Source organism: Gavialis gangeticus, unplaced genomic scaffold, assembly GCF_001723915.1.
Source record: "Gavialis gangeticus isolate Ggan-Ray unplaced genomic scaffold, GavGan_comp1, whole genome shotgun sequence".
NCBI classification, from domain to species: Eukaryota; Metazoa; Chordata; order Crocodylia; family Gavialidae; genus Gavialis; species Gavialis gangeticus.
In genome coordinates this window covers 11,865,235-11,889,729 of record NW_017729012.1, presented here as the reverse complement: position 1 = coordinate 11,889,729, position 24,495 = coordinate 11,865,235, and the positions used below count along the sequence as shown (strand labels likewise).

The 24,495-nt window shown below is 59.2% G+C and overlaps 1 protein-coding gene across 1 annotated transcript; it reads right to left on the bottom strand.

The window, feature by feature from the left end:
- Nucleotides 1-1,218: 1,218 nt before the first annotated feature.
- SLC43A2 (solute carrier family 43 member 2) lies at nucleotides 1,219-23,699 on the bottom strand. The gene is made up of 14 exons (XM_019510993.1): nucleotides 23,687-23,699; nucleotides 22,138-22,342; nucleotides 21,097-21,152; nucleotides 20,698-20,774; nucleotides 15,264-15,356; nucleotides 14,221-14,354; nucleotides 13,528-13,730; nucleotides 12,750-12,896; nucleotides 10,033-10,044; nucleotides 9,326-9,464; nucleotides 8,141-8,273; nucleotides 6,265-6,338; nucleotides 4,646-4,769; nucleotides 1,219-3,088 (listed from the first exon to the last, which is right to left on the bottom strand). Exons 1-14 carry the CDS (start codon nucleotides 23,697-23,699, stop codon nucleotides 2,927-2,929), a joined length of 1,572 nt encoding a protein of 523 aa, XP_019366538.1. The 3' UTR covers nucleotides 1,219-2,926.
- Nucleotides 23,700-24,495: the final 796 nt, after the last annotated feature.

The following is a 24,495-nucleotide window of genomic DNA, read 5'->3' as shown; positions in this document are numbered from 1 at the left end:
GTTTTAACAAAGGGGTTGTGCCCCCGGGGGGGGGGGGGGTCTGTGCCAAACCCCGCGGAGTCCGGCTCGTGTTGTCAGGAGCTGTCCTGCGAGCTCGGGGGGGGGCGGGGGGGAGGACTGGTTTTCGGTGAGCACTATGCACACCCCCTCCGGAAACTAGAACCTCTGGGCAAGCTTGGTCCCACACGTTGGCCACACGTGCCCAAAGCCGGGCGGGCGAACCCCATCAAACACACTGCGAGCCACGCCACCTCATCTCAGCCACAGTTTACTGAAACAGATATTTGATCTTTCCTTGCCACATCACATCTGAAGGGCGGACAGGCATGGCACACGGGAGCCTTTAGATGCAGTAACGAGAGGCAACACGGGACGCAGACAGCTGCGGCCCACCCCCAGGAACACAGACGATTGTTTGTTCCAGGCACGGGCTGGAGCCCCTTACCCTATGGCCATGGGGCCGCGTTGAGCGGCACAGCCCCTGGTGCTCAACACAGGTGCTTTCGCTTGAAGGGGCAGTAAAACATCTGCAGAAAACTCTAGTAAGGTGAATTGGTTGTAACCGGGTTGGTCTGAGGACACAGGCAGAGACGGTGCTTTGGGTAAATCAGGTAGCTTTTATTAGGGCAACTAAATAGTTGGAAAAATGGCTTCTTTGCTACTCATTCCACGCAGGAAGAGCACAGCCTACCTGCAAATGCTTCCTCAGCCTGACAAAGGGCATTTATACCCAAAAGCCTGCCCCGAAGAATATTTGCAATTTGAGTTGGTCTAATAAAAGATACCAGATTTACCCAAAAACCTTGTCTGCCTTTAATAAGGTGAAACTTTTGGATCAAAAGGTAGAGTTGACAGCAGGATGGTGACAAATGAACAGAGGCAACATGTAAAAACCCACACGTTACGACAATGTGTAAAATACTCAGTGGCAAGAGTCTCTTCAAAGACGAGCATCTGGAATGAAAGACTCATTCCGCGTCCTGCACAGACCATGGGAAGAGTCTGCAATTCAGGAGCGCTAGAGGGTGCTGCTGCTTTACAAGGGGACTTGATTGTTTTGCACTGGCAGGGCAAGAGCGTGATGAGATTTCTTTCCCTGGCTCTGCTAAAACGAGATGCAGAACGATTAAAAGGGCAAGGGTCTGGCAGAGCTGTGCACCTGATGTGCAGCAAGCCTGTAGCGAAGGAATCTGCATGCATTTTGTGAATGCCTACATCCGAGGCCGTGGTCAGATGCACTGTTTCTCAGCTGCGGGGTGAAGTTGGTAGGTTGACAACAGCAGTGTGCCTGACTCGGAGGGGTACTTTTAAGGACTGTGCCCTTGTACCTAACTCTGGAGCCCCTCTGCATGTTGGCAGTTCCCAAAGCACCAATCTGTGTCTGCCATGGGCATCAGGTGGGTCACAAGTTTTTTGTCTCTGCCACTAGGAGCATGGCTCAGCTGGCAAGAGCTCTGGCGCAGACCTGTCAGTGGTGCCAAGATCAGTGCAGACTGCCCCAGGCCACAGCTGGCAGCACGGCCACATTTGAGCCCCGCACACACAAGCCTTAGTTGCAGACTGCAACAGCAAGGGGGTTAAAGGGTTGAGGGCTAGGGCGGGCAGTAACTGGTAAGGACGAGACACAGGGAAGGTGCAGAATAGGATGCATTCGGCAGCGCTGGAGTTCCCTTTGTGTTCTGCTCCCTCCACAGCACAGCCTAGACCTCGCGGGGCACCCAGCCATGCTTATTGCTCTTCCAAGTCATCCGCACGCGCTCTGCCCGACAGCGCACAAGCAGCCCGAGGCTCTTCTTGCTGCCAGCTGGCAGCCGTTTGGTGAGTGACAGTTAAGCTGGTGCTCAGCAGCTGAGGGGTTACTGGCCATCTTGGAGTACACAACTTTAAGAGGCCACAGATGTGAAGTCCAGCCAAGATTTTGTGGAACTGCGTTACTCAGTGCATCCGCCACGTGCTCACATGATCCAGTTACCACATGCAACCAGAGTTCAGCACTGTTTGTTCTCAGCCGCAGGCGAACACAGCCCCTGTACACAGGAAGGCAGGGCCCAGCTCCCAAGAAGTGTTTCAGCTTTACTCCCTTAGTAGTAGCTGTTGCTCTTCCCCAAGAGTCACTGCGAGTGGAGGAGGTGGCAAAACAAGTCTCAAAAACACTTCAGAGCCAGCAAGACCCAGTTCCCACTTAAACTGCTGAGGACTGGAACTAGTCACCACACAGAGAAGGATTACAGAGGTGGGAGAAGGGGCAGGACAGCCAGAGAGGCACTTCATCCTGGTGTGGGTAGCATCCCCCATGGCTCAGCCTCCTTTATCGCACACGCGCACACGCACACACACCCCCCCCAGGAGTTCTCAGTGCGGCAGCCAACACTTAGCAACAAACTGAACACCTGCTTGTGCCAGGTGGCAGGAAATCCTCTTTCCCGTCTCAGGAAGGTCTGGGATACAGGGGACAGAACCAGCGTGTCCAGCACAAGGATATCAAGCAAAGGACAATAGTCCTGCAACCAAGCCTCAGGGAGGAGAGGAATATGCAGGTTTTCTGCAGCCAAGACAGTGCCAGTCAGAATGGGGCGGCACGACGGACTGCAGCTGACTGGGTTTGAGACTTCAACAAATGGCCATCTTGTTTCCTCCTCTCTGGCTCCCTGCAATGCACAGGTCCTGCTGCTGGGAAGTGGCATGGCCAGGGAAGAAGAGTTTAAGATGCAACAATCGATGCAGCCTGAATAAAAGCGGAAAATGTGTTCTCAAGAAGTGAGAGGGCTCCTCTGGCCATGAGTTTGAGAAATACTCAGTCTGATCCCGGTCAGAGTGAAGACCAGGCTGTGCAGGACTGGCAGAGCCTGGGGAGAAAGTATGGTTGGGCCAAAGGTGTCTAGACCCCGCAGACATGGCAAAAGGAGGCTGCGTTTGATGCACCGGCTTAAACAAAGGCTTCCTCGTTTGGAGTTCCATTAATTTTAAGGAAGAGCTTGGCATCTTCACTCCTCTGCTGCCTCTCTCTCTCTAGCCTGCGTTTATAGCAGATCAGATAGAGAGGCAGGCAGAATCCCAGCATGCTCACTCCGAGCAAACCAACGTTCACCTGCAGGAACAGAGACAAGCAGCATTAGGGAAGGCAGGACGAAGATACTCACCCACTCCTGAAAGCCAAGGCCTGGCCTGTCTAACTCAGCCTCCTGTTCTGTCTGCAATGATTTCCTGGCCACTTTAGTTACATGGCAGTGTCCAGAGCACTCTGCTAGCAAATGCTGCAAAACAAGTCGGTATGTCCACACCACGTCTGAGAGTCTCCTGCTGGATGCAGTGGGCAGGACAGTGGCCTGGGCCAGTCTACAGACCCACTTTCCTGGGTCATCACTCAGTAACACTACCATCTTCATTCCTCAGACGCTCATGAGAAGGGGCAGCAGCAGAGCTGAGGCTGGGGCATTTCTACGCCAAGAGTGCCGGCCTACAACCGAGCGATACTCTCTCAGGATACACGTAGGACTTGCAGAAATGGCTTGAGCGCTGGCTGCCTACTGTAGAGCTAAGCCTCTTCCTGCTCAGTTTGACTGTGTTTGCTCCGTCTTCAATCCCAAGCCTCCAGCACAGCCTTGTGGGCCTGCTGATACAGCCTGCCGTTGCTGTGAAGACAGAGCCCTGAGCCAGGACAAGTTCACTATGGGACACCATCTCTGGGCCCTATCCTAGCCACCCAGCCTTCACAGCAGCATTAGTACAACCAGGCAGCCCAGCGCTCTCTAGGAATACTGGAGCATCATTCCCACTCGTTCTCTCCACCACACAGGTGATCTCACTACAAACGCTGCGCAGTCTGGCACGAGAAAGCAGTGCTGCAGCTCGGGCTATTTACATCCACTGCGGGGCTAAGGGCGTTTGACCGAGTAAACGATGGACTTCTAGGAACAGCTCATCTCCCTGATGCACTAAAGGGAAGCAAAGCCAAGGAGACCAGTCCAAGAGCACCCACAAGCCCTGACCTCTTTGAATGAGGCAGAATAGCTGTGTGCAGAGGGGACAAGACACTGTTCGTCCCTACTGTTCATGGAGCAAAGCCCCAATTTACACGTTCTTCTCATCCCAGAATCAGCCTGTGGCCCCAGGACTGGGTTTCCCACAGCTTGCGGCTGATGCGATGCCCGTGGCAGTGCTCTGCACCAGATTTGCAGTCCTGGCCGTGCAAACAGGCTTCTCCGCATGCCTGCTTCCCACGCAGTCTATCCAGCACTTCCCCTCAGTCCTGCTCACACAGGCTGGTCATTGGCTACTGGGCTCCTGTCAAAACTTGGCCTAGATTTAACCCCTCTTCCGACTGCACGTTTCCCTGATGCTACAGGAATGCCACCCAGGCCTCTAGTGCACAGGCTGGGCATCAGGAAGGAATCCTGAAAATAATCTCAGAAGCAACAGCGAGCACGGGTTGCTTTCTTCCAGGTACCAGCCCCTGTCTGATGCAAGACCCCAGTCAGACCAGATGTGGCACATCTTACTCAAGTACAGCTCCTCTAGCCATTCACCTCCAGGACTGTCCACGTACGGCATCCCCTTCACCTCAGTTAATTCCGTTAAAAACGAGTCACCACCACCAACCCCAGGCAGCAAGCTGGAGGGCTACACCTGTCCCTCCCTTCCTTACCCAAAGAGGGTCTCCTTTCAAAGGTCCCGTCATGGCCAGAAACAGGGGCTGCTGCAGAAGAGCAAAGAGGGCGCTGACCAACGACTGCAGTCCCGTCAGGCTGCCAAACTGGGTGGATGGATACCTGTCAAAACAGAAAGCACCACTGTTACCCATGTGTCACCCTGACTCCTCCATGCTAGTCGGGACATCGCTCTGGGCCCCTGCCCCAGCTCATCATCCATGCAGCGCTTGGCACCAGGCATCCCTTTCTCCGGGGAATGTGAAGGCAGAGTTCAGGACAGCTGGACTCCCGATCTAAATGTCACTCTTTGTTCACATGGTCATCTTCCTGAACACGCCAAAGGAGCATGTGCAGGGATGAATGCCCCACTTCGCACATTCTCAGCCCAAGTTCTCAGATTCAGGTGTGCTTCTTGCTTGGACAATTGACTGCTCCAGTCTTTAATAAACCAAGACCTGTTTAAAGCACAGAACACCGTGGTGCTGGAGCCCAGCTCAGCTGCCTTGTACAACACCATGGGGAACGGTGCTCGGGCCCCAAAGAAAACAAACCACACAAGCGGTAGAAGCAACTTGGTCTAGGCTAGAGAACCGAGAAAAGGAATGACCTTCAGAAAACAGCCTCCGTCTGAGCAGCCCCACGCATCTGCTGGGGCCAACGCTTGGGGCTGGGCCCTCTCTCCCATTCCCACAGCACTTGCTCTGAACTCACAGAAAGCCTGTGTGTGTCAACATGTGCCAGCCGCTCTTCCTCCTTGGGGACAAGTCTGTTCCCATATCAAATTAAACCATCTTGATTGGAAAGTGCCGAGTAGCAGATATTATTAATGGAAAACAAGTCTCAGGACCAAATTAATAAGGCCTTTGTCTGCCCATCATTGTGCAGCATTTAAATTAGCCCCTTAGCATTCACCTGCCCTGTTTCTAACTCCTTCCCCGCCTGCAGGAGACAGAAGTTACCGATCCTTCTGGACCTCGGTTGAAGAACTCACGGCCCAGGAAACACATCTGCCCATCACAAGCAAATCCAGCGTTTTGGAAGAGAACATGGAATTTGTTCCAAGAAAACTTTAACACTGTAGATGCAGAATAAATTATGCACCCAGGAAAAGTGTGCAGGTTTCGTGAACTCTATCTTGAGCAATACTCTGACAAGCTGATAAATATCTAGAAATTTTAGCCACATTCAAAAAGGAGACTGGCAACACGCTCCACAAGTCAGGGTGCCCTGACCAGTATTTTTCCAGGACAGACTTGCAACTACATATGCTGCATCAAGTCAAAAAGAAGTTTCCAGCTTTTTATGCTACAAGCTAGAGAGAGCCTATGTAGGACCCTGCCTCCCACCTGAGTGCCGCACCATATACAGCTGTGCTCGCTTCAGCACAGAAATGATGTAAATAGGGCCAACACCACGTAAGATGTTGGAAGACCAACATCTGGTACCCAGCAGTCCTGCTGCTGCCACACCCCACAGGAGCCCCGCAACTGATGGGCCAACTTGGTTGTCCCTTCCGACAGGAATCCCTCCCTGTGGCACATCCACTCCCACCCAGGCAGCTTGGGGAATCCCACCTGCAGGGCAGCCACACGGATGTGAGCATGGACAGACTTACACGGCTGCATAGAGGCCTCCCACTGCCGAGTGGATGAACCCCCTCACAATTGTGTGCAAAATGAAGGAGAGGATCTGAAAGAGAAGCAGAAAAAAGGCCGTGCTGAGCGCCAGTCCAGGAACGCTGCTCCACGGCCACACCGGGATCCACGGCTCCCTCTGGCACAAGGGTGGGCTCAGGTGGCGGCTCGCACCGGCAGAGACGAACCTTCCTGGGGCAGGGGAGGGTGAAAAGCACAGCTTACGCAGAGACACCGGCCACTACAAAGGCAGCGCTTTACTGCGGGGTAACCACCATGTACCAGCTCCGCCAAGGTGAAAACACAAGGGGAACCAGAGACCCGGCGCTCTTTTCTCCCATGACGCCAATCACCACGTGCCCAAAAAGTCGTCAGCGTCCCCCTGTGCCGTGGAGGGGAGAATGCTCAAATTTGGAAGCATGAGCTTTAAAAGTGCCTTATGCAGAGGAGCATGGGAATGCCAACTACTTAGGCAGCGTGGACTCAGTCCCAGGGGCTTCCTTTGGGTCTGGATAATGCTTCAAAAAATTAACACATGCAAAGCCCTCCACCTCTTCCCTCCAGTCAGAGTAGAGGTCCTGGGTCGGCACTGCTCCCAGCTCTACAGCAGCATTAGAGAACAGCCTGCGCGCACCCTCTCGGCACTGTGCCCCATTGCAGCTCTTCTGCTCCTGAGAGCCTGCCCGACCCCCAGCTGGCCCCTGCAGAGCAAACGTGCGGAGCATCAGGGGTTCGTGTGGCTGAGCCCCGGCACCGGCATTGGAGAGCTGGAGAACAGACAGGAAGACCTGCCTACTCCTGGCCTTGCCCAACTCGCTCGCTCCTGACTGGAAAGTCTCCAGATGGCTGTTCAGTTCCCCGGAGAAGGTGCCCCGGTTCAGCTGGCCCCCTCCCCTCCCTCGTGTGCGTTTTGCTGACAACACCTCATTCCTCCCCTGGCCAAGGTGGTGCTAGAAGCCAAATGTTTCAAGTGCATCCCCCCCACCCCCAATGCCACTGGGTGGGAGCAGGCACCACTGAACGCACACGTGGCTGGAACAGGCACCACGGGGACTCCTGCTGCTCCGTGTTGCAGCTCTCCACAGTCCCTGCTTACCCAGAGCTCAAGCCTAGAGGGGCCAGGCAGCACCACAGAATGGGGGAGGAGAGCGTCACTATGCTTCGCACGTGTGAAGCAAGGCCTGAAAACGGGTGGATTGTGAAACAGTTTTGACACCTGCCCAAGTCGACAGACAGCCCAAGCAGCAGCTTCAGGAGGTGCGAGCAGCCCTGTTCTGGCCACTGCACAGAGTCCAACCACCTGCTCCAGGAGCCCCTTCCAGGACCAGCCCAGCATGACCCTGTCCAGGGACCCCTGTGGCCCCCAGCCCTTCCCCACTGCTGGCTGGGGCCAACTGAACAGCGAGCCTCAAGATACGTGCCGTGGCCCAGGCTCCGGCTTCCAGGCTCAGGCCAGGACGAAGCTCTTGGGCTCGGTTTCAAACAGAAGTTTCTAGCTCTGCTTCTCATGGAGAACAAAAGGGCAAGTCGCTATTTCCCTCAGTGCCTGGCATGGGCAAGGTGGCTGCACCATGCGTCTGCTGGGGGAGGGGGTGGGCAGGCTGCAGAGGGGCAGGTTCCCCCTCCCACCTAGCAGAGCCCACTTGTCCGAGGAGACGATGCTGGGTTAGGAGGGGGGAAGGAGAGATGCAGAGAAGCACCCCACAGGAGACAGCCGGTTGTGGACATCCACCCATGCTAGGGAGAAGCAGAGCCCGGTGCAGCCCCAAGGCTGTGGGGCCTTGCTTTGCTCTGTACGAATAAGCAATTTGGTCAGAGCTTTCACGCTCCAGTGCCCCATTGCCCCCAAATACCCACCTGCAGTGCCAGGTTCGGGATGAGACAGGTAACCCCAAATCCAACCAGCAGCAGGTTAGTGAAGGCAAAGGCTCTGGTGGCATTGGAGACCTTCTGGATCTGGCGGTCGCCTCTTTTTTTCTTCTTGCCGCCTCTGAAGGGAGAGCAAGGAATGCATCACACTGGCCCCTGCGGCAGTGACTGGCTCTCTTGGGGAGGAGCCCAAGTGATAGCAGGCTACACAAGCAACCCAAAACCTCTTGCCCAGCCCAGACTTCTACTTGAGCCTACAAGTGGCACCTTTGATTGTAAGGGACTAGCCCAGTCAATCTTGCTGAACAAGAGGTTCAATAAGGACAAGTGCAAAGTCCTGCACTTAGGACAAACAATCCCATGCACCAGTGCAGTGCAGGCTGGGGGGGACTGGCTTGGCAGCAGATCTGCAGAACAGGACCTGGGGGAACCGGGGACAAGAAGCTGGATACGAGCCAGCAGCGCGCCCTTGTTGCCAAGAAGGCTGACAGCATCCTGGGCTGCATCGGTAGGAGCATTGTCAGCAGAGCAAGGGAAGCGATTCTTCCCCTCTATTCAGCGCTGGGGAGGCCACATCTGGAGTCCTGTGTCCAGCCGTGGGCCCCCACTACAGAAAGGATGTGGACACATTGGAGAGAGTCCACATCCTCCAACGAAAATGGTTCAGGGGCTGGGGGACGTAACTTGCAAGGAAAGACTAGGGGAACCGGGCTGATTTAGTTTGGAGAAGAGAAGACTGTGGGGGGATTTGATAGCAGCCTTCAACTCCCTGCAGGGGGGCTGCAAAGAGGATGGAGCTGGCCTGGTCTCAGTGGGGGCAGATGGCAGGACAAGGAGCAATGGGCTCAAGTTGCAGCAAGGGAAGTTGAGCTTAGATATTAGGAATACACTCTCACTAGGAGGGTGGTGAAGCACGGGAACAAGTTACCCAGAGCGGTGGTGGAGTCTCCATCCTTGGAGGTTTTGAAGACCTGGCTGGGATGATGCAGTTGGGGCTGGTCCTGCTTGGAGCAGGGTTTGGACTGGATGGGACCTCCTGAGCTCCCTTCCGCCCTCATTGTCAACGATTCTAAGGTCTGCGCGGGCTCACTCAGTGCAAGTTGGAAAGGGTCAACATTAATTGAGCTCAGCTCCAGGGCCTCGCGACTGAACCCTGCCATCTGTGCTACGTACAGCTTTGCATCAGTCTCCTCGTTCTCTTCAAGGCTGTCGTCACACTCCTTCAGCTTCCAGTCCATGATGTATCCGATCACGGGGGCTGTCATCAGGCAGAGCAGCTGCAAAACCCCGAAGATGGAGGTGTAGAGACTCACTGCAGAGGAAAAGAGTATGTCAGTGCCAAAGGGGCCCAGAGCAGGCCCAGCTGTCAGCCGGTCACTTCCTCCCTCTGCTGAAGCTGCTCGGTGACCTGGGTCTAGCAAGGCAAGGACCGAGGCCCCTTCCCACTTCAGTCCCAGCATGCAGCAGGACTGGACCAAATGTGCAACTCGAGTCCACACCAGCCATGGTGCTGCTCCGGCACCGAGCATCAGGCCTGCAGGCACCACATCCCGGAGGGATGGCACCTAGTGCAGGGGAGGATCCCTCAGGGCCTCCCCTCAGGCGAGTCAGAAGGACAGCAATCAGCAGGGCCTGGCAGCTCCTCCTGCGCTCAGTCGCCCACGCTGGCATCAGGAACACGGTCAAGGAGGGGAGGGCACTGAACCAGCAAAGGGTCAACCAGTGCTCCTGACAGGGACCCGTGCCCTTAGCACTGCTACCACAGCCTTCCCCCACCCCGAGACAGGTAGCTTCACACATCTATTGCACAGACACTGTGCAGCAGTCAGTCGGGCTGCAGAGACAACGGGAACGTTAGACATGCAAGACTCCCGGCTTACCAGTGGCCATCACTGTACCAGGAAGGCAAGGCAGCAGAGCAGCAAGAAAGCAAGTAAGAGAAAGCAGAGGTTAGCAGCAGGAACGCCAAGACAGACCAAGGCAGGCTGCACGCAGCCCACAGAGCTGCCACCGGCTCCGCCACACCACCCCCCCCAACCATGGTGGAGCCCCCCCGCTGTCTGTGGGAGAGCTGGGCAGTGCCGGGGTGGAAATCCCACTGCCCCGAAAACTGGTGTGTCAGACTTCTTCCTGACGCATTTTCCACTTCCCCTCTCATCTCACATGACATGGGTTTGTGCCTCAGCCCAAGCGGGGGGGAGTGAATCAGAGTCCAAGCAATGCAAGTCTGGAATAAGAACGTGCCTCTGAAACTGCTCGTCTCAGCACTGAGCCCACACGCTTGTACCACTGCAAGCAGAACAGGACTGAGAAGGACCTGGCCCCGTCCTTCCTCATCTCTCCCGTGCGTCTGTAATGCAGCAGGAAACAAGCCCATAGCACCCCTAATCCTCGCTGCCCGTGGAGTTTGGATCAAGAGTGAAGATCAACTGAGGAGGGAGCAAGACCTTGTTCTCCACAGCAAACGCAGGGCCATGCAGGCAGACTGGCCCCTGGCTGGAAAATATGCCTTCTCCCATCTCATGACCTCCTCCTCTACAGGGAGGCTCCCAGTAGGCAGAGCAATGCTTCGGGGTGGGGCGGCAGAGGTCTTTGGAGGTGCACACAAACAGGAGGTGCGCACCCACAGACACCTGCACGCTTCCGGTGTCGCCTCCTTTAGCCGCAAGCTCCCCAGGGCAGGGAACACGCACATCGGTACCTGATCCTGGCTGGTGCCCAAGATGCTGCCATGGCCTGGTTCTTGTAGGCAGACAACCCAGAGAGTAAACAAGAAGCAGACTTTGTTTGGCAATGCCATTTATGGGATCACCTACCCAGTTGCAAAACATGTCAGACAAGATTTTTGGCACATCTCTCCCAGCTCCCCAGCTGGCCCAATAATAGGGCTTGCCAGAAGAAGCCTGCTTCTTCCGCAGGACTGGAAGGCGAGGCACAGGCAAACACCCTGGGGGGGCGGGCAGCATGGAGAGTGCACAGCAGGTTTAGGCAGTCCTTTAATATGTAAACGCCTCCTGGAAGCGCTTATCTTTTAAAGATAAGCAGTGTCAGTCCTCAGCTTTGTCCCACCAGGGCCAGGCCTGGATCCCAATACTACGCACACCTACCCAGCCCTCTGGGAACCAGGCACCACAGCCCAGAGACGGCTCTCGTGTTCCAGCTTCCCTCTGCCACCCCCTTCGCCTGCTCTAGTCCCAAAGAAACCTGTACGTTCCTCGTGCCCCCGACAACACGGCGAGAGCCACGCAGCCCTCTCCTTGCCCAGCTCAGTGCTGGTGAGAGTGGTGCCAGGGAGCAGCCCCAGAACGGAGCGGCCCGTCAAAGGGTTCAGAGCAAGGGCGAAGGCCCGACCCTTCCCTCCGCCCGTTCAAAGCAGATTTCTGCCGGTCTGCATGCAGACAAAAGCAACGCAGCCCAGAGCGCCAGGACTCGAGACCATTCTTCTGCTTCCCCGATACCATGGAAACGAAGGCAGAGCCTAGTACAGCAAGCCCCAGCTGCACGGGGGGAAATCTAGAAATAGATGCCAGCCTGTTTGAGCCTGATCTCACCACTCCAGCCATCGCGGGTGCTGGTCAGAGTCATAGCAAGAGAACAAGAACAGTCCCCAACACTAACCCCAGCAGAGAGCAAGACCAGAACAGGCCCAGAGCAAATGGCAGCAAGGTGGAGGGCAGCAGAAGGGTAAGACAGTGGTGAGGAGAGGACCAGGCCCCAGCTGGGCAAGGGCTCCCACCCTGGGGCTCGTCCCGTTTACTGCTTCACACTGGCCTCTTGACCCGGGAGATAAAGGGCCGAGCGTGGGGCTGTCAAGCACTTGACAAAAGGAACAAAGTGATCCCTGGAGTGCCGGGCCCCGTGCCCCGCCTCCTCCAGCGCCTGCTCTTGTTTTCCAGAGAGGCTTCTTGATTTATCAGCCTCACGCAATCCAGATTTAACGAGTCTGAACTGGATCTCACTACTCAGAAATGGGCTTTGCCTTGTTTTGCAATTCAGGGTATTTTCAACAGCAGCAAACTAATGTACTCTTTCCTGTTTGCTTTGTTCACTGAATCAGGAGCTATAAATACAGGCAGACGCTGCCACTCAGCCTCCCAGACGCACAGCAACAGTGCAAGACTGCCATAACATCATTTCCCCTCCGCGCTTTCAGCTGAGTTACTGCAAAGTCCGGCCCTTGACCCCCAGCAGCTGAAGTCAGCTGCTCTCCCTTCTGCGCTCGAGATAAAGAACACGGATAACGCGGGAACAGGTTTCCCCATGGAAGAGCATTGCATTAGCACGGCCCTCCCTGACCCGCCAAACTCAGTCACCCCTGTCTGGGGACACAATGTGGGACAGCGTTAACAGAAACCTCATTATAATTAGCTTGACATTCAAGTGTTCACCTTGCTGCCCCTCTGCTTTTGGCAGGTCTCGGCCACCCCCAGACCGTGACAGCAGCTGCTGGTGGCCGTCAGCGGCCGCCTGACCAGCCAGCCCGAGCGCGGCCAGGAACAGGCCGGCGCCTGCAGACTAACAAGCAGCCCGAGAAGCGGAGGAGCCAGCCCTGCCTGCGCTCCCAGGGAAGCGGCGAGAAGTCTCCGTGGTAGCCTACCTTGCTCCTGGTCTCCATCCACGAGGAACTCCAGGATGTTGTTCATGGCGCCCATGTAGAAGATGAGTCGCAGCTGAGTGACGCACATGGTGATGAGGCTGAGCAGCAGGATAGGGCTGAAGACGCTGTGCATGAATGACGGGGAGGCTGCAGGAGACAGGGCCAGGGCCAGGGCCGTGAGTCTGTGCCGGGGCAGGCTCCCGACCGCCCTCCCCCCTGGACCGGGATGCCCTCACAACAGTCTGCTGCTACCCTATACCCAGCACAACAGCCCACGGGGCCAGAGCCAGCAGCTAACCGGTGCGTTTCGGCCTCTTGAACCTCAGCAGAGGGGAAGAAAACAAGCACCTGTCAGCGCTGAGCAGGCCCAACTCCGGTTACCAGAGAAGCCCGGGTGAATCCAGGGCATCAACAACAAGGCAGGAGGGAACCTGAGTCACTGGCCTTGACCCAGTTCCCGGGGAGTCCGCCCAGCCGCTCGCAGCCGCGGCAGCCTCCTTCAGCAAAACCTGTTCCTACGCCAGGTCTTTCTGGCCTGCGGGCTCCCACGCAGAGCCAGCCGCTGAGCGCCTGCGTGTGTCCGAGGTCAACTCGCCCTACGCTTACTGGACACTCGTGGGGGCACGCAGGCAGGTACGTCCCCCTGCAGAGGGGCGTCACACCATGCACACGCATAGCTCCTGTTCCAGGGCCCAAGGGACACGCGAGCCGTACACCGATCCTGGGGCGGCCCTTGCCCGGTGAGGAGTGTCCCATATGTAGGCCTGGGGGATGGTACCTGCATTATCTGGCTGACACTTCACTTCCAGGTCCACTGTTGACAGGCAGAGCTTGTTACCATCTTGCAAGGCTGCCAGCTCCTTGGGGCTCTTCATGGAGCTCCCCACGCTGAGCCGACGCCCCACCGTAGTCACCTGCTTGTAGAACTGTTTTCCTGTGATTTTGTGGTCAAATCCCAGCCAGCTGAACTTGATCTTCACCCTGTTTGGCGACAGGAAGAGGGAGAGCGCTGCAACGTGGGGCTGAGGTTTGCAGGCACACTTAAGGCACCGCAGTCATGGGAGGCTTCCCAGAGAGTACTTGGTGGATTTCCAGGGAGAGGCAGAGACCTAAGGAACCCCAAGCACCTGGTCCAGGCCACCCCCGGGACACACTACACCCTCCGCCACCGCCAGATCGGCAGTGATGCTCAGCAGGAACCACAGAACCGGGGCTACGCCTGGCAGGGACCTTCCTCAAGACGCCCTGGACTCCAGGAGAGGCCCTGCCTTGACCAGCCAGAGTCACACTCCCCAGGAGAAACCCCTCACAAACAGATGCCACCCTCCCTTCTCAGATGGGAAGTCAGCCACCAACTGCTGTCCTCTGGAGCGCCTGGCGCTGGCACTCGCTAGAGGGGAGAAAGACCTGCATGGGTCTCCGGCTGGGTCCAGTCTAGCAATGACTACGAGCACAGGAGGGTGGCACTTACGTGTAGTCCATGTCTTCCGGCCCTGGGAAGGGCTCCAGGGGCCAGTTGAAGAAGCAGTTGAAGAACACTAGCCCAGCACAGCATGCCCAAACTGTCAGGATGAGGATGAAGGAGAAGCCAAAGTCATATATAACCTAGAGACACAAGAAGATTGTCGTCAGAAGACAGAACGACTGGATGCTTTCATACTCTGAAAGAGAAGCTGGGGCGGGAGACTTAAGGACAGGGCTGCACGGTGACAAAGGACATACCCAGGGGGTGGGAGGAGGGTGGAGGAATTTGACAATGCAGCCTGTGAGCCCAGCTACGCTTTGCATCAGTTTGTGCACACATCTTCCCCCTCAGCTACAACTGGAGCAGCCCCTGCTGCAACCGATGCCCAGCAGGGTCAGCAGCAAAGCAGCCTTCCAAGAGCGGCCTGCTAAAATTTTCCTGCAGGGCTGGAGAGCATCACTGGATCCCACCACAGCCCGGGACTGCAGGAGTCCCTGTCCTCATCACCGCCGTGGGAGCCTTGCACTGGAGCGCCCACATGCACACGTGAGCAGGAAGCAAGGGGCTCTCCACAAGGCTCTGGCCTGCCGGCTCGGAGCCCAGGCTGCAGCTGTGCTACACTCCCAGCAGCTCCAGGATTACCGCTGGTGTGTTTTAGTGACTCTGGGGACAGGGGTGGGCAGGAGGGAAGGGACTTCCTTATCACACGAGAGGAGGGGAAATAACTGTGAACACAGCGATCCCACGGCTTGGAGATTTTCCACTGCAGCCACCTCACAGCTTACACAAAGCACCTGGGCAAGCTTTAGGGCTCCCAGCTGAAGGCGTTGCTGGAGCCCTTGTCATCACAGTGCGGAGAGCAGCACGGCTTTAGCCCACGTGGTCTCTACGCCTCAGGAGGCAGTAGGAGGCTGCCACGACCATCTCACGATGACTGGATGGCAAAGTGCAGCTGGTCCCGCGCAACCAGGGCTAAGTGCTCCTACTGCTTTCCCACTGCAGGAGCCCAAGACGTGGCCACCTGATTGCAAGGCAGTCCACATCCTCACCTTAATCCCTGGAAATGTAACGGCAGACGAAGCGTAGGAGCCAATCATCAGCGCGATGAACGTGGAGCGCAGGTCGCCGAACATGTTGGGCAGCTGCAGGGAAGAGAAAGAGCTGGCTGAAAGCCAGAGCAGGTGGGAAGCTGCGCGTGGCCCCGGCCCCCAGATTTCAGCCTCTGCATCTCGGCAGTGGCAGAAGCCGCCTGCTGCTGCAAACCGCCTGGCTTTGCGCCCCAGACCCCTGGGCCGCAGGGAGGCTCGGCTCAGCTCTGCCACGCGGCTCTTCCTCCAGCACTCCTCTACACGGGGCCCCTTACCCAAGTGGTCAGAGGACCGACCTGTCATGTACTGCAGTGGAAAGGGGACCCTTGCCCACGAAAGGAGCATGCAAGTGGTCTCCCCACCGCGGCTGCCCCGTAGAGCAGGCTTGGCCCTTAACTTGCCTTTGGCTGCAAGCTACCTTCCACGTAGCAGCATGTGGGCCTTGCCACCACACCCCTGCTGGCCCCTCCCCATGGCTGCGGCCACCAGCTTTCCTCTACCCCCCTCCGAACACTACAGGCCCATCCTATCTGCAGCAGTCGCCCCTTTTCCAGTTCACAGATGCCTGCTGGGAGAATAGCCCGTCCCCACCCACGGGACACACCATTCCCTGCCTGGGTCCTGCTCCCAGACTTGGGGGTGGGAGACAAGCCTCATAAGTCACCCGGTCTGCGTGGGAAAGCAAAGATGCCATAGAGGTGAACTCAGGACAGGCCGGACGTGCAGGGCAGAGGTGCAAGGGAGACCTGCCTCACTTAGCGAGCTGCATGGATGCCCAACGGCCCTGCCACTGCTACCCCAGCACCCGAGGTGCAGGTCGCAGGCGGCAGCCAGAGCGCTGCCAGATGCCGAGGCTGGCCAGCTGCCCTCCGCTCAGAGGGGCCTGCGCAGAGCGCAGCCCGTAGCGGGAAGGGCCCAGCCCTCGTGTGAGCAGAGGGTCGCTGCCCGCGCCCGCTAGTCTGTGCGGGCAGATTCCCAAGGGCGCCGCTGGGGTCGGGGCCGCAGGAGTCTCCGAAACCAGCACCTGCAGGAGCCTGTGCAGGGCAAAAGGCTGCCTCCACGTGCAGCTGCGAGCCAGCTCAGGTCTAACGGCCGCGCCTGCAGCAGACCCCACAGCTCCTATGGCAAAGGCCGAGTGCCGCACCCCCTTCACCCGCTGCCTAGCGCTCTCACAAGCAAGTCAGACTAATGCAGAGACGACCGCATTGCCTCAAGACGGCACGCCAGGCACGGTGGGGCTGGGAACTGGGGCAGCACGTTTCCGCTCTGCAGCATTGTGGTACAGGCGCCTCCGGCAGGAGCGCCCACTTTGCCTGGCTCGGCTTAGTCACTGCTGCCTCGCTGCAGAGCCGAGCTCCACATGCGGCACAGCCTCCAGGTCCTCAAATAACCCCGGAGCAGAGGCAGAAGCAGAAGCAAAAGCAGCAGCGATGACGTGTGGAGACCGGCAAGTCTTCTGGGGAATCCCGAGGGAGCCAGGCAGCAGCAGCAGCAGCCAGGCAAACCCACAGCCCAAATCTGCACCCAGGCTGGCTGCCGAGATGCCTCGCACGGCAGCAGGCGGGGGTCTGACCAGGCAGAGCTGCCCCCTTTGGATGCAGCAACCCACATGCACACGCTGGCACGGCGCCTGCCCCGCCGCAACCCCCACACGCTGCTCTAAGGGGCTGGTCCTTATCAGCAGGCAGAGTTCAGCTGTTTACCCAGCTTCAGAAACAGCCGGATCCCAACTAAATCCTGCGTAACAGCCACAACAGCAGCTGCTGCAGTGGAACCGAAGCCAGGGCTCCCCACACACGCAGCTGCTGCAGCTCGGCTCTCTGCGGAGGCCACAAAGGGCCCTTCACACCGTGGGGAGCCAGACCTGCGGCCAGGTGACCTCCCGGCCAGGGCTGGCGAGATGTCTGGCGGTAGAGCTGCAGCCCTGCCCGAGAGCGAGGGCAGGACCCCTGCCCCCTCTGCACGAGGGCCCCGTTTTGGAAAAGCCCAGGTGCCCCAGCCCATGTCAGCCGCTGAAGAGCTGGGCACGTGGTGGGCGCAGTCAGAAGAGCTCCCCCGGCGTGGCCAGCCCTGGCCAAGTACCTGCATCCGAGGCCATTTGAAAGAAGTCTGCTCCTAGGAGGAAACCCCCCCGAAGGAGCCAGGAATTCACATCCGGCTTCCTCAGAGGCTGTGCTGACCCCGGGGCTGCCGGCTCACGGCATCTGGCTCTGCACGCAAACGTGCACAGGGATCATGCAAGGACCTTGGCTTTTGCAGCTGAATGGGAGGTCATTTTTTCAGGTCTTGCAGTTGGAGGAAGAGCTCGACAGAAGGCACAGAAAGCCCAAGGACACACAGGCCCCGACGCACTGCTCCTCCGCGGGGGGCAAGACCAGGAGCTGCCGCGGCGCTCGGCTCTGACCTCCCGCATCCAGCTCAGAGCCCGAGCAGGTCCCTTGCAAACGTCCGACCCAGCTTCCCAAGCACTGCTGCTGGCCGGTGACCGCCGGGGTCACCTGCACTTCCAAGCCTCACAAAGCTGTAGCCATAGAGAAGTTTTTCGTTCTGCGAGTGTCGCGACCCCGCCGTCTCCTGAAAGCAGCTGCCTAGCACAGACTCGCCGCAGGAACATCCTCCCGTGCGGGCAGCGGGGCCGGCCAGGGGCCTCGGCTCCACTGCCGCAGGAGCGCCAGGCTCCCGCGTTTCCCAGCACAGCCGCACGCTGCAGAGGGGCTGCCGAGGGCACCGGCTTGCTTTCCATCTCGCTCGCCTTCAAAACACGCAGCTGCTTTTCCCTGGCTCCCCAGTGCTGCCGGCTGCAACCCATGAAAGGCTCTTTGTGACCATTTATCACACATTTATTCCCCTCCACAAAGCCGTCTGGCTTCAGCCACCAGCCCCGATCCATTTGCTCTCACAAGTCCGCGCGTACGTGAGCGAAGCGCACGGCGCTCCCGGGAACCTCTCCCGTGCTGAAGCACCAAACTCCGTCTGAGCCCCCAGGCACCACCGCTGCCCCCAGGAGGCGCCCCCAAGCCTGCTCCAGCCTTGGCCCTCCGGAGTCCCTGGGCAGCCGCCTTCTCCTTCATTACCCCCCAGGAAGCTGAGCGGCGCAAAACTGCACCCACGCAGCGCCAGCTCCTGCCCCTCCACCCCCAGCCTCTCATGCCGCTGCCATTGTTTCCCCAGCCCCGGGGCATCTGACCCCACCAGCCCCTGCTCCACACCCGCCAGGACCAGCCAGCCTAGTAGCCACACAGCCCCCACACTGCCTGCGCTCCCCAAGCCCTGAGCAGCCACAGGGCACCCCTGCCTCGAGCCCGAGCCAGAGCCGGCCTCCCCTCCGTGGCCATCCTGCCCAGGCGCAGCAAGTTCTGACCACACAAAACCGGTCGTGTGGCAGAGGGAACAGCCCCGCAGCTGGGCTGGTCGCCGCAGCTGGCAGGGAGGTCACCTTGTCTGCGCTCCAGGACGTGCGAGCGAGCGCACGGGCAGTCGGTGCCTGTCTGGCCCAGAACAGACTCCTCTGGGCACGTCGAGCTTGCTCCAGCTGGGAGCCGAGCTGCAGCACCTGGCCAGGCACTGAGCAGTCTCCTTCCTGCACACTCGCTTCCCCCTGCCCCTGCGACTCCCTCCCCGCTGCTTCGGGCACCTCCCAAGGGTGCAAGGTTCCCAGCACGCCCGACCTGCGGGCATTGCTGGGAGGATCGCAGCTGCCTCCAGAGCATTCGCTCCTGCTTCTCTCTGCCCCAGAGCCACAGCTGGAAGGGCCCCACACCAGCTCTCTCCTGCCTTTGCGTGGGAGAGATTTCCTGCTCAGACCGCTGCCGAGTTCCTGGGCGTGGAAGGAACCAGCCTCGCAGGCCCAGGACACGAGCGATGCCAGGGCCTGGTCTGCAACGCGGGGCCCGCAGCCACGCTCCCGGGCTCCTGCTAAGCCGTGCCGTTGCGCAGAGGAGCCCCGGGGGCTGCTGCTCGAGCACTGCTCCGTGTGTAGCTCCCCTCACAACCGTTAGCCCTGAGGCTCTGCCCCTGGGCCCCCAGCTGCTGTTCTCGCTCGCTGCTCCTGTCTCGTAAACGCCCCGAGACTCAGCAATGCCTCCAGCACTTGCAGCCAGAGCCAGACAAGGTTTCCACCCTGCGCCCTTTGTGGCAGTCGCACAGGCAGCACCCATCCGTAACCAGCATAACTGCTACCCAGGCCCTCAGCCCCTGGCAGGGGACCAAGGCAGCTCAGGGCGCAAACGCCCCCCGCTCCCCTCTGGCTCTCTTACTCTTTCCACGCCCAGGATCCCCCGTGAGCCCCTCCACATCAACCCCATCTCCTTCACATCTCCTTGCTCCGCCGATGCTCTCTGCTCGTCCTGTCGCTGCTCTGGCCACGGGCTCCTCTCCTCCATGGCCACGGCTTTCCTCCCCGCCTCATCCTCCGCTTCCCACAACTCTGTGGAGCAGGGGCCAGGGCTGAGGTTACAACCCATCTATGTACATCCGTTATCGAAAGGCTTTGGCTCCACAGCTGTAAGGGCTGCGTGGCAGCTCCAAGCGCAGGCCGCACACAGCCTCGCCCTGCCTTTGCCCATCACTGCCTGTGGCTCCGTCCGTGCCCACCCCGCACCCAGAGAGACCAGCTCGGTGGCAGCACAAGAACAACCTGGGCCCAGCCCCCCCGAGACGTTTTCCACCACCGCTGTGGGAATCTGTTCTGTTCCCCGAGCTGCTGGGAGAGCTCTCCAGCTCCAGCCGCACTGACAAGGATCAGGGTAATGAGGTGGAAAATGCTTTGAGAACGAGCCTGCTTCCATCTCCAAGCAACACGAGCCTCGAACGCAGAAGCCACCAACCGCGTCTGTGCGCCGATCAATGGGCTAAGTCAACAGCCCCACGCCGGCAGCACAGATGGAGCCGGGCGTTCGGCAACACGGCTCTTCTGCACACTGTCAGCACCGCGGAGGGACTCGCCCCTGGGAGAGGACAAAGCCTAGGGCCAAAGGCTCACGGCAGCAACCCTCCCGCAACTGCGGCAGCAGCCACCTCAGCCAGCTGCGCAGCAACAGAGCTGCTCGCTAGCCGGGAGATTCGCCTTCCCCCACAGCGCCCGCTTGCCTGCAGGACCCCGCGCCCCTGCCCCAGCCAGACCCACACGTGTGGCCAGCAGTGGCCCAGGGGCAGCCGGTCAGCACCAGGCCTTCTAGGTGCAGAGCCAAAGGCAACCACCTGTCCACACCCCAGTAGGAAGGAGCGTGAATCCGCTCCAGGCAGCCGGGGCTGAGGACCCCTTTGCTTGCCTGGGCCACATCTCGGCTCACCGACCCACCGATCGGAAAGACAAGGCCCCTGCCCACAGCGCCCTGCCTGGGGTGGCGCAGGGATGCCAGGTGGCAGCGGCCGGGGCAAGGCTCTCTGCACTTACGGTGAGGGAGGTGAAGGTCATGCACATCCCGCCGAAGCCGTTCAGGGCCAGCGCGATGAAGATCAGCACTGACAGCGCTACGGGGGAAGACAAGAGCACTGACTGCCCGAGCTCCCACAGCCCCAGATCCCATCCCAGGAGCAACGTGGCTTGGGCTAGCTGCACACGTGCCCCTAGCCCGGGCTCACAGCTGGTTGGCAGGACAGGGACTCGGTCAGGGTGGGGTGCTTGCAGGGCCACAAGGCTGCTGCCTCGGGGATGCGGCAGCCCAGGCAGGTCTCTACAGCTCCTGGTGGGTGCTATGGCCTGGCCACGTGCCATGGTCTTAAAGCCCCTCTGACCCCCTGCCTTCTGTGCACCTGAGCCCCCGAGGTCATGCCAGCCCAGCCAGGCACTTACACTGCGGGTTGCTGGCTCCATATGCAATCAGCAGACAGGACACAGCAAAGCAGGCGCTGAAAGAGAAACAACACCATCAGTCACGTGCCAGACCCCCCGCATCACAGACGAACGACGCTGCCCTGGCTTCCTCTGGGCTCGCCCAAGACTAGCAGAAGCTGGGGAAGAGGGAAGAGAGGTTGCTTGGGAGATACCCAGAGCAACTGGTGGAGGCTGTGCCCCTGGCAGTGTCCTTTAGGGCTTCTCATCCCTTACGCGAGGTGACTGGGAGGTGCAGCCCTTCCCCTCCAACCTGGGCACAGCCCTGGCCCCTCTCCAGTTCCACGACTGCCTGGCAGCTGCTGGCCACCTCCTGAACAGCACTGCCCAGCTTCTGGCCTGGCTCCAGGTATGACTCAAGGAGTGAGGATCTTTGCCTGAGACCCGTCTACCCCGACGGAAACACGGTCACCCCCTCCCCTGCCCCGAGTCTTATCACAGTTGCTGTCAGCACAAGCACCACTGGCCCAGGATGGGCGGGGGTGCATGCACTCCCTTTGCCCTTGGAAGCACCAGGGAAGTCAGGCAAGCAGGAGATACCCGCCCCTGGCACAAGCCCCCTGGCTCTTGCCAGATGTGCCAGACATCAGGCTGGCCAGCCCTTGGTATGTCTCCTGGGATATGGCATCTCTGGCAGCACCAGGCTGGTACGTCAACTCGGGGTGGCCTTGGGGCTACTGGGATTGCCCTGCTCTCCCCAAGGCCTTGATTGCCAGGGAGCAGAGACAACAGAGATGCTGGGAGCACAGACCGGAGCCCTGGTCCCTTCCCTCTGCAGCACAGCACAGCGTGCACGCTTACCTGCTGAATGAGGCCACCCCACCCTAGCACCACCCTCACACCGCTGGCAGGGCCAGGGAAGCTTCTAGCCCCATCCTGCAGCAGCCGGCAGTGGTGCTCCAGGGCGCCTGGAGAGACAGCTGCCCCAGACCAACGGGGGCAGTCCGAGAGCCAGGTACAAGCTGTAGCGCTGCACCAGCAGCCGGGTCCTGGGACACTCACCTGCCAAGCAGACGCAGCTTGCGAGGGCCATACTTGTCCATGACAATCCCCAGAGGCAGCGTGATGGCACTCAGCAAGAAGGACCCCACAGTGAAGGCCAGGTTCAGCATTTCATCCTGCTCCGTGCAGCTCAGCCACCCGTTCATCCGGACCACGTGCTCCTGCTTCGTGCTGTTGTCGGGGGCCAAGCCGTTGGTGGCATTCTCTAGACGGGACAAAATGAAGCAGGGTCAGAAGGCGCGGGGGGAAAGGCAGCGCTGAGACGGGCACCGTGCAGGGGTGAGCGGGGCAGCCCACAGGACCCTGTCACACGACTGCAGGTAGACTGCGATTGCCTCACGTGCCCCGGCTGAAAAGCAGTGAACAAAGAGCACTGGCGCAGAACAAGCGGACACCCGCTGCGCAGGAATAAACACAGGCTAGGAAGTGGAGCAGGGTTTTTGACCTCACCTAAGCAGTGGGGTCCTGGAACAGCCTCCCCAAAGGGGCAGCGGGAGAAGAGCAGAGGAAGCGCTGCTTTCAGGATGGAGCTCGTCTGGGTTACAAAAGGGATGATGCTGACAGCAGGGGCCTGCCCAGGGCATCCCTGCCGGCCCCACGTGCCAGTTGGTCCAGACCGGGGGCTGCTACACAAGGGCCAGCACAGAAACAAGCAGCGATGTGAGCTACAAGCCATTCGGCAACTGCTGCCTTGGCCACCACGCAGACCAGCCCCGGTCACCTGAAGGGACCTCCCTTCCTGCCGGCCACTTCTGCACAACTCCCTGCCCTGCGGCAGGGGCCAAGGAGCAGCAGCCAATCTCAACGGATGGCCGAAAAGCCAAATTCCCAACTCGTCCCCGTGACAGCTGTCCCCAGCCTGCCCGAGCCAGCCTCCCGCTCGCTATCTGCCATCCTCGCTCTTAACCTGGCAGCTGCCTGCTGCTGCCGACACCGCTGCTTACGCTGCGCAGACGACCGACCCCACCACACTGCCCAAACCGTCCGTCCCATCTCCTTCTGTTTCTACCTTGGGATAAAGGACACCAGGGCAAACTCCCACGTGACACGCCGCCGGCGTTCACCTCGCTTGGCCCAGTGACTGCAGAGTCAGGGCAGCTGGCAAGAGTCCACAGCCAGCCTATTTCCCCCTTCCCAGCAGCAGCAGTTTCACTGCCTCTTGTCAGGCTTTTGGGCTCTTGCACAGCCCAGAAAGCTTCGAAGCTCTCAAGCGGAACGAAGAGCGTTGTGCAGTTCCCATTATCCACGAGCTACTGACACACGCCTTTTCCCAGGCTTTACTTTCGATTCACGCAAGCTTGCCTGGCCTGACGAGGGACCTGGTCTTTCTACTGCCGGAGCAAACCAGCTCTTTCAAAGGCAGAGCTCAGAACGGAAACAGCCCGGTTTGCACCAGACTGCTAACCAGCGAGCCTGTCAGCAGGAGCACGCCCAGGCTCCGCGCGGGATGAGAAGAGTGCCCACGGCCAGACGTGCTCCAGGCAACATCTGACCGGTGCCAAGAGGAGATGGAACCACCAGGCCTGCAATGGCCAAGACGGTCACCTGCCTTTGGGGCGCATCGCGCTAATGGCTGGACAAGTCATCCCCCATCCCTCTCATGTAGCCCTTCTCTGCAGTCCTGCTGCCCAGGCCCTCGCCAGGCGGGCAGGGTGAGAGCACCACCCCCTCCAGTTACAGGTGTGGGTCTTGGCTTACCACTGCGGGGCTGGGCTGGACTGCTCTGTGCATAAACGTGGAGTCTGCTCCTGCTCCAGCTGCCTGGGAAAGGTCAGCGACGCTGAGGTCCATGCACCTGCCTAGCAGCTTTCCAGTGGCCAAGTGCCTGCAGGATGCCCCGCACTGGAGAACCCACACCACTGTCATCTGGGTTTCCTCTGTTAATACCCCTCCTAATAGGTCCTGATTGTCTTGGCAAGCTGCCAGCAAGTTGACTCTGTTGTCCCCTCCAGTACCTGGACTGGCCTTTTCCCTGTCCCCTCCACTGCCTTCCCCCCCATATAGCCACATCCAGGCATTTATTCCTGCAGCCCAAGAGGCCGCCCACACTGGGCTGGATGACGGAGGCGATTCCCCCCCCGCTTCACTGGACCACGTCCCTTTCACAAGGGGGTTTCAACTCCAGCACCAGGGCGCCTGTCCCCTGCCATCCCAGTCCACGGTCCCTTGTAGACGTCATTTGTAGATGTGAATGAACCCTTGCAAGTCCCTCGTGGCAAGCAAAGGATCAAGGGGCCACTGCAGCAGGAGCATCAGCTCTTGGGGGCTATCCACAGAGACGCAGTCTCAGGAAACAGATGTGGGAGAAAGGCTGGACTCGGCCAAACAAGGCAACATTAGACAAAACAGCAGCAAATC

Coding starts and splice junctions, on each gene's coding strand:
- SLC43A2 (XM_019510993.1), bottom strand. Junction 13,731..14,220: donor CCGGAAGACATGGACTACAC/GTAAGTGCCACC, acceptor GTCGCCAAACAG/GGTGAAGATCAAGTTCAGCT. Junction 8,274..9,325: donor GAGGAGACTGATGCAAAGCT/GTACGTAGCACA, acceptor CTCTCCCTTCAG/AGGCGGCAAGAAGAAAAAAA.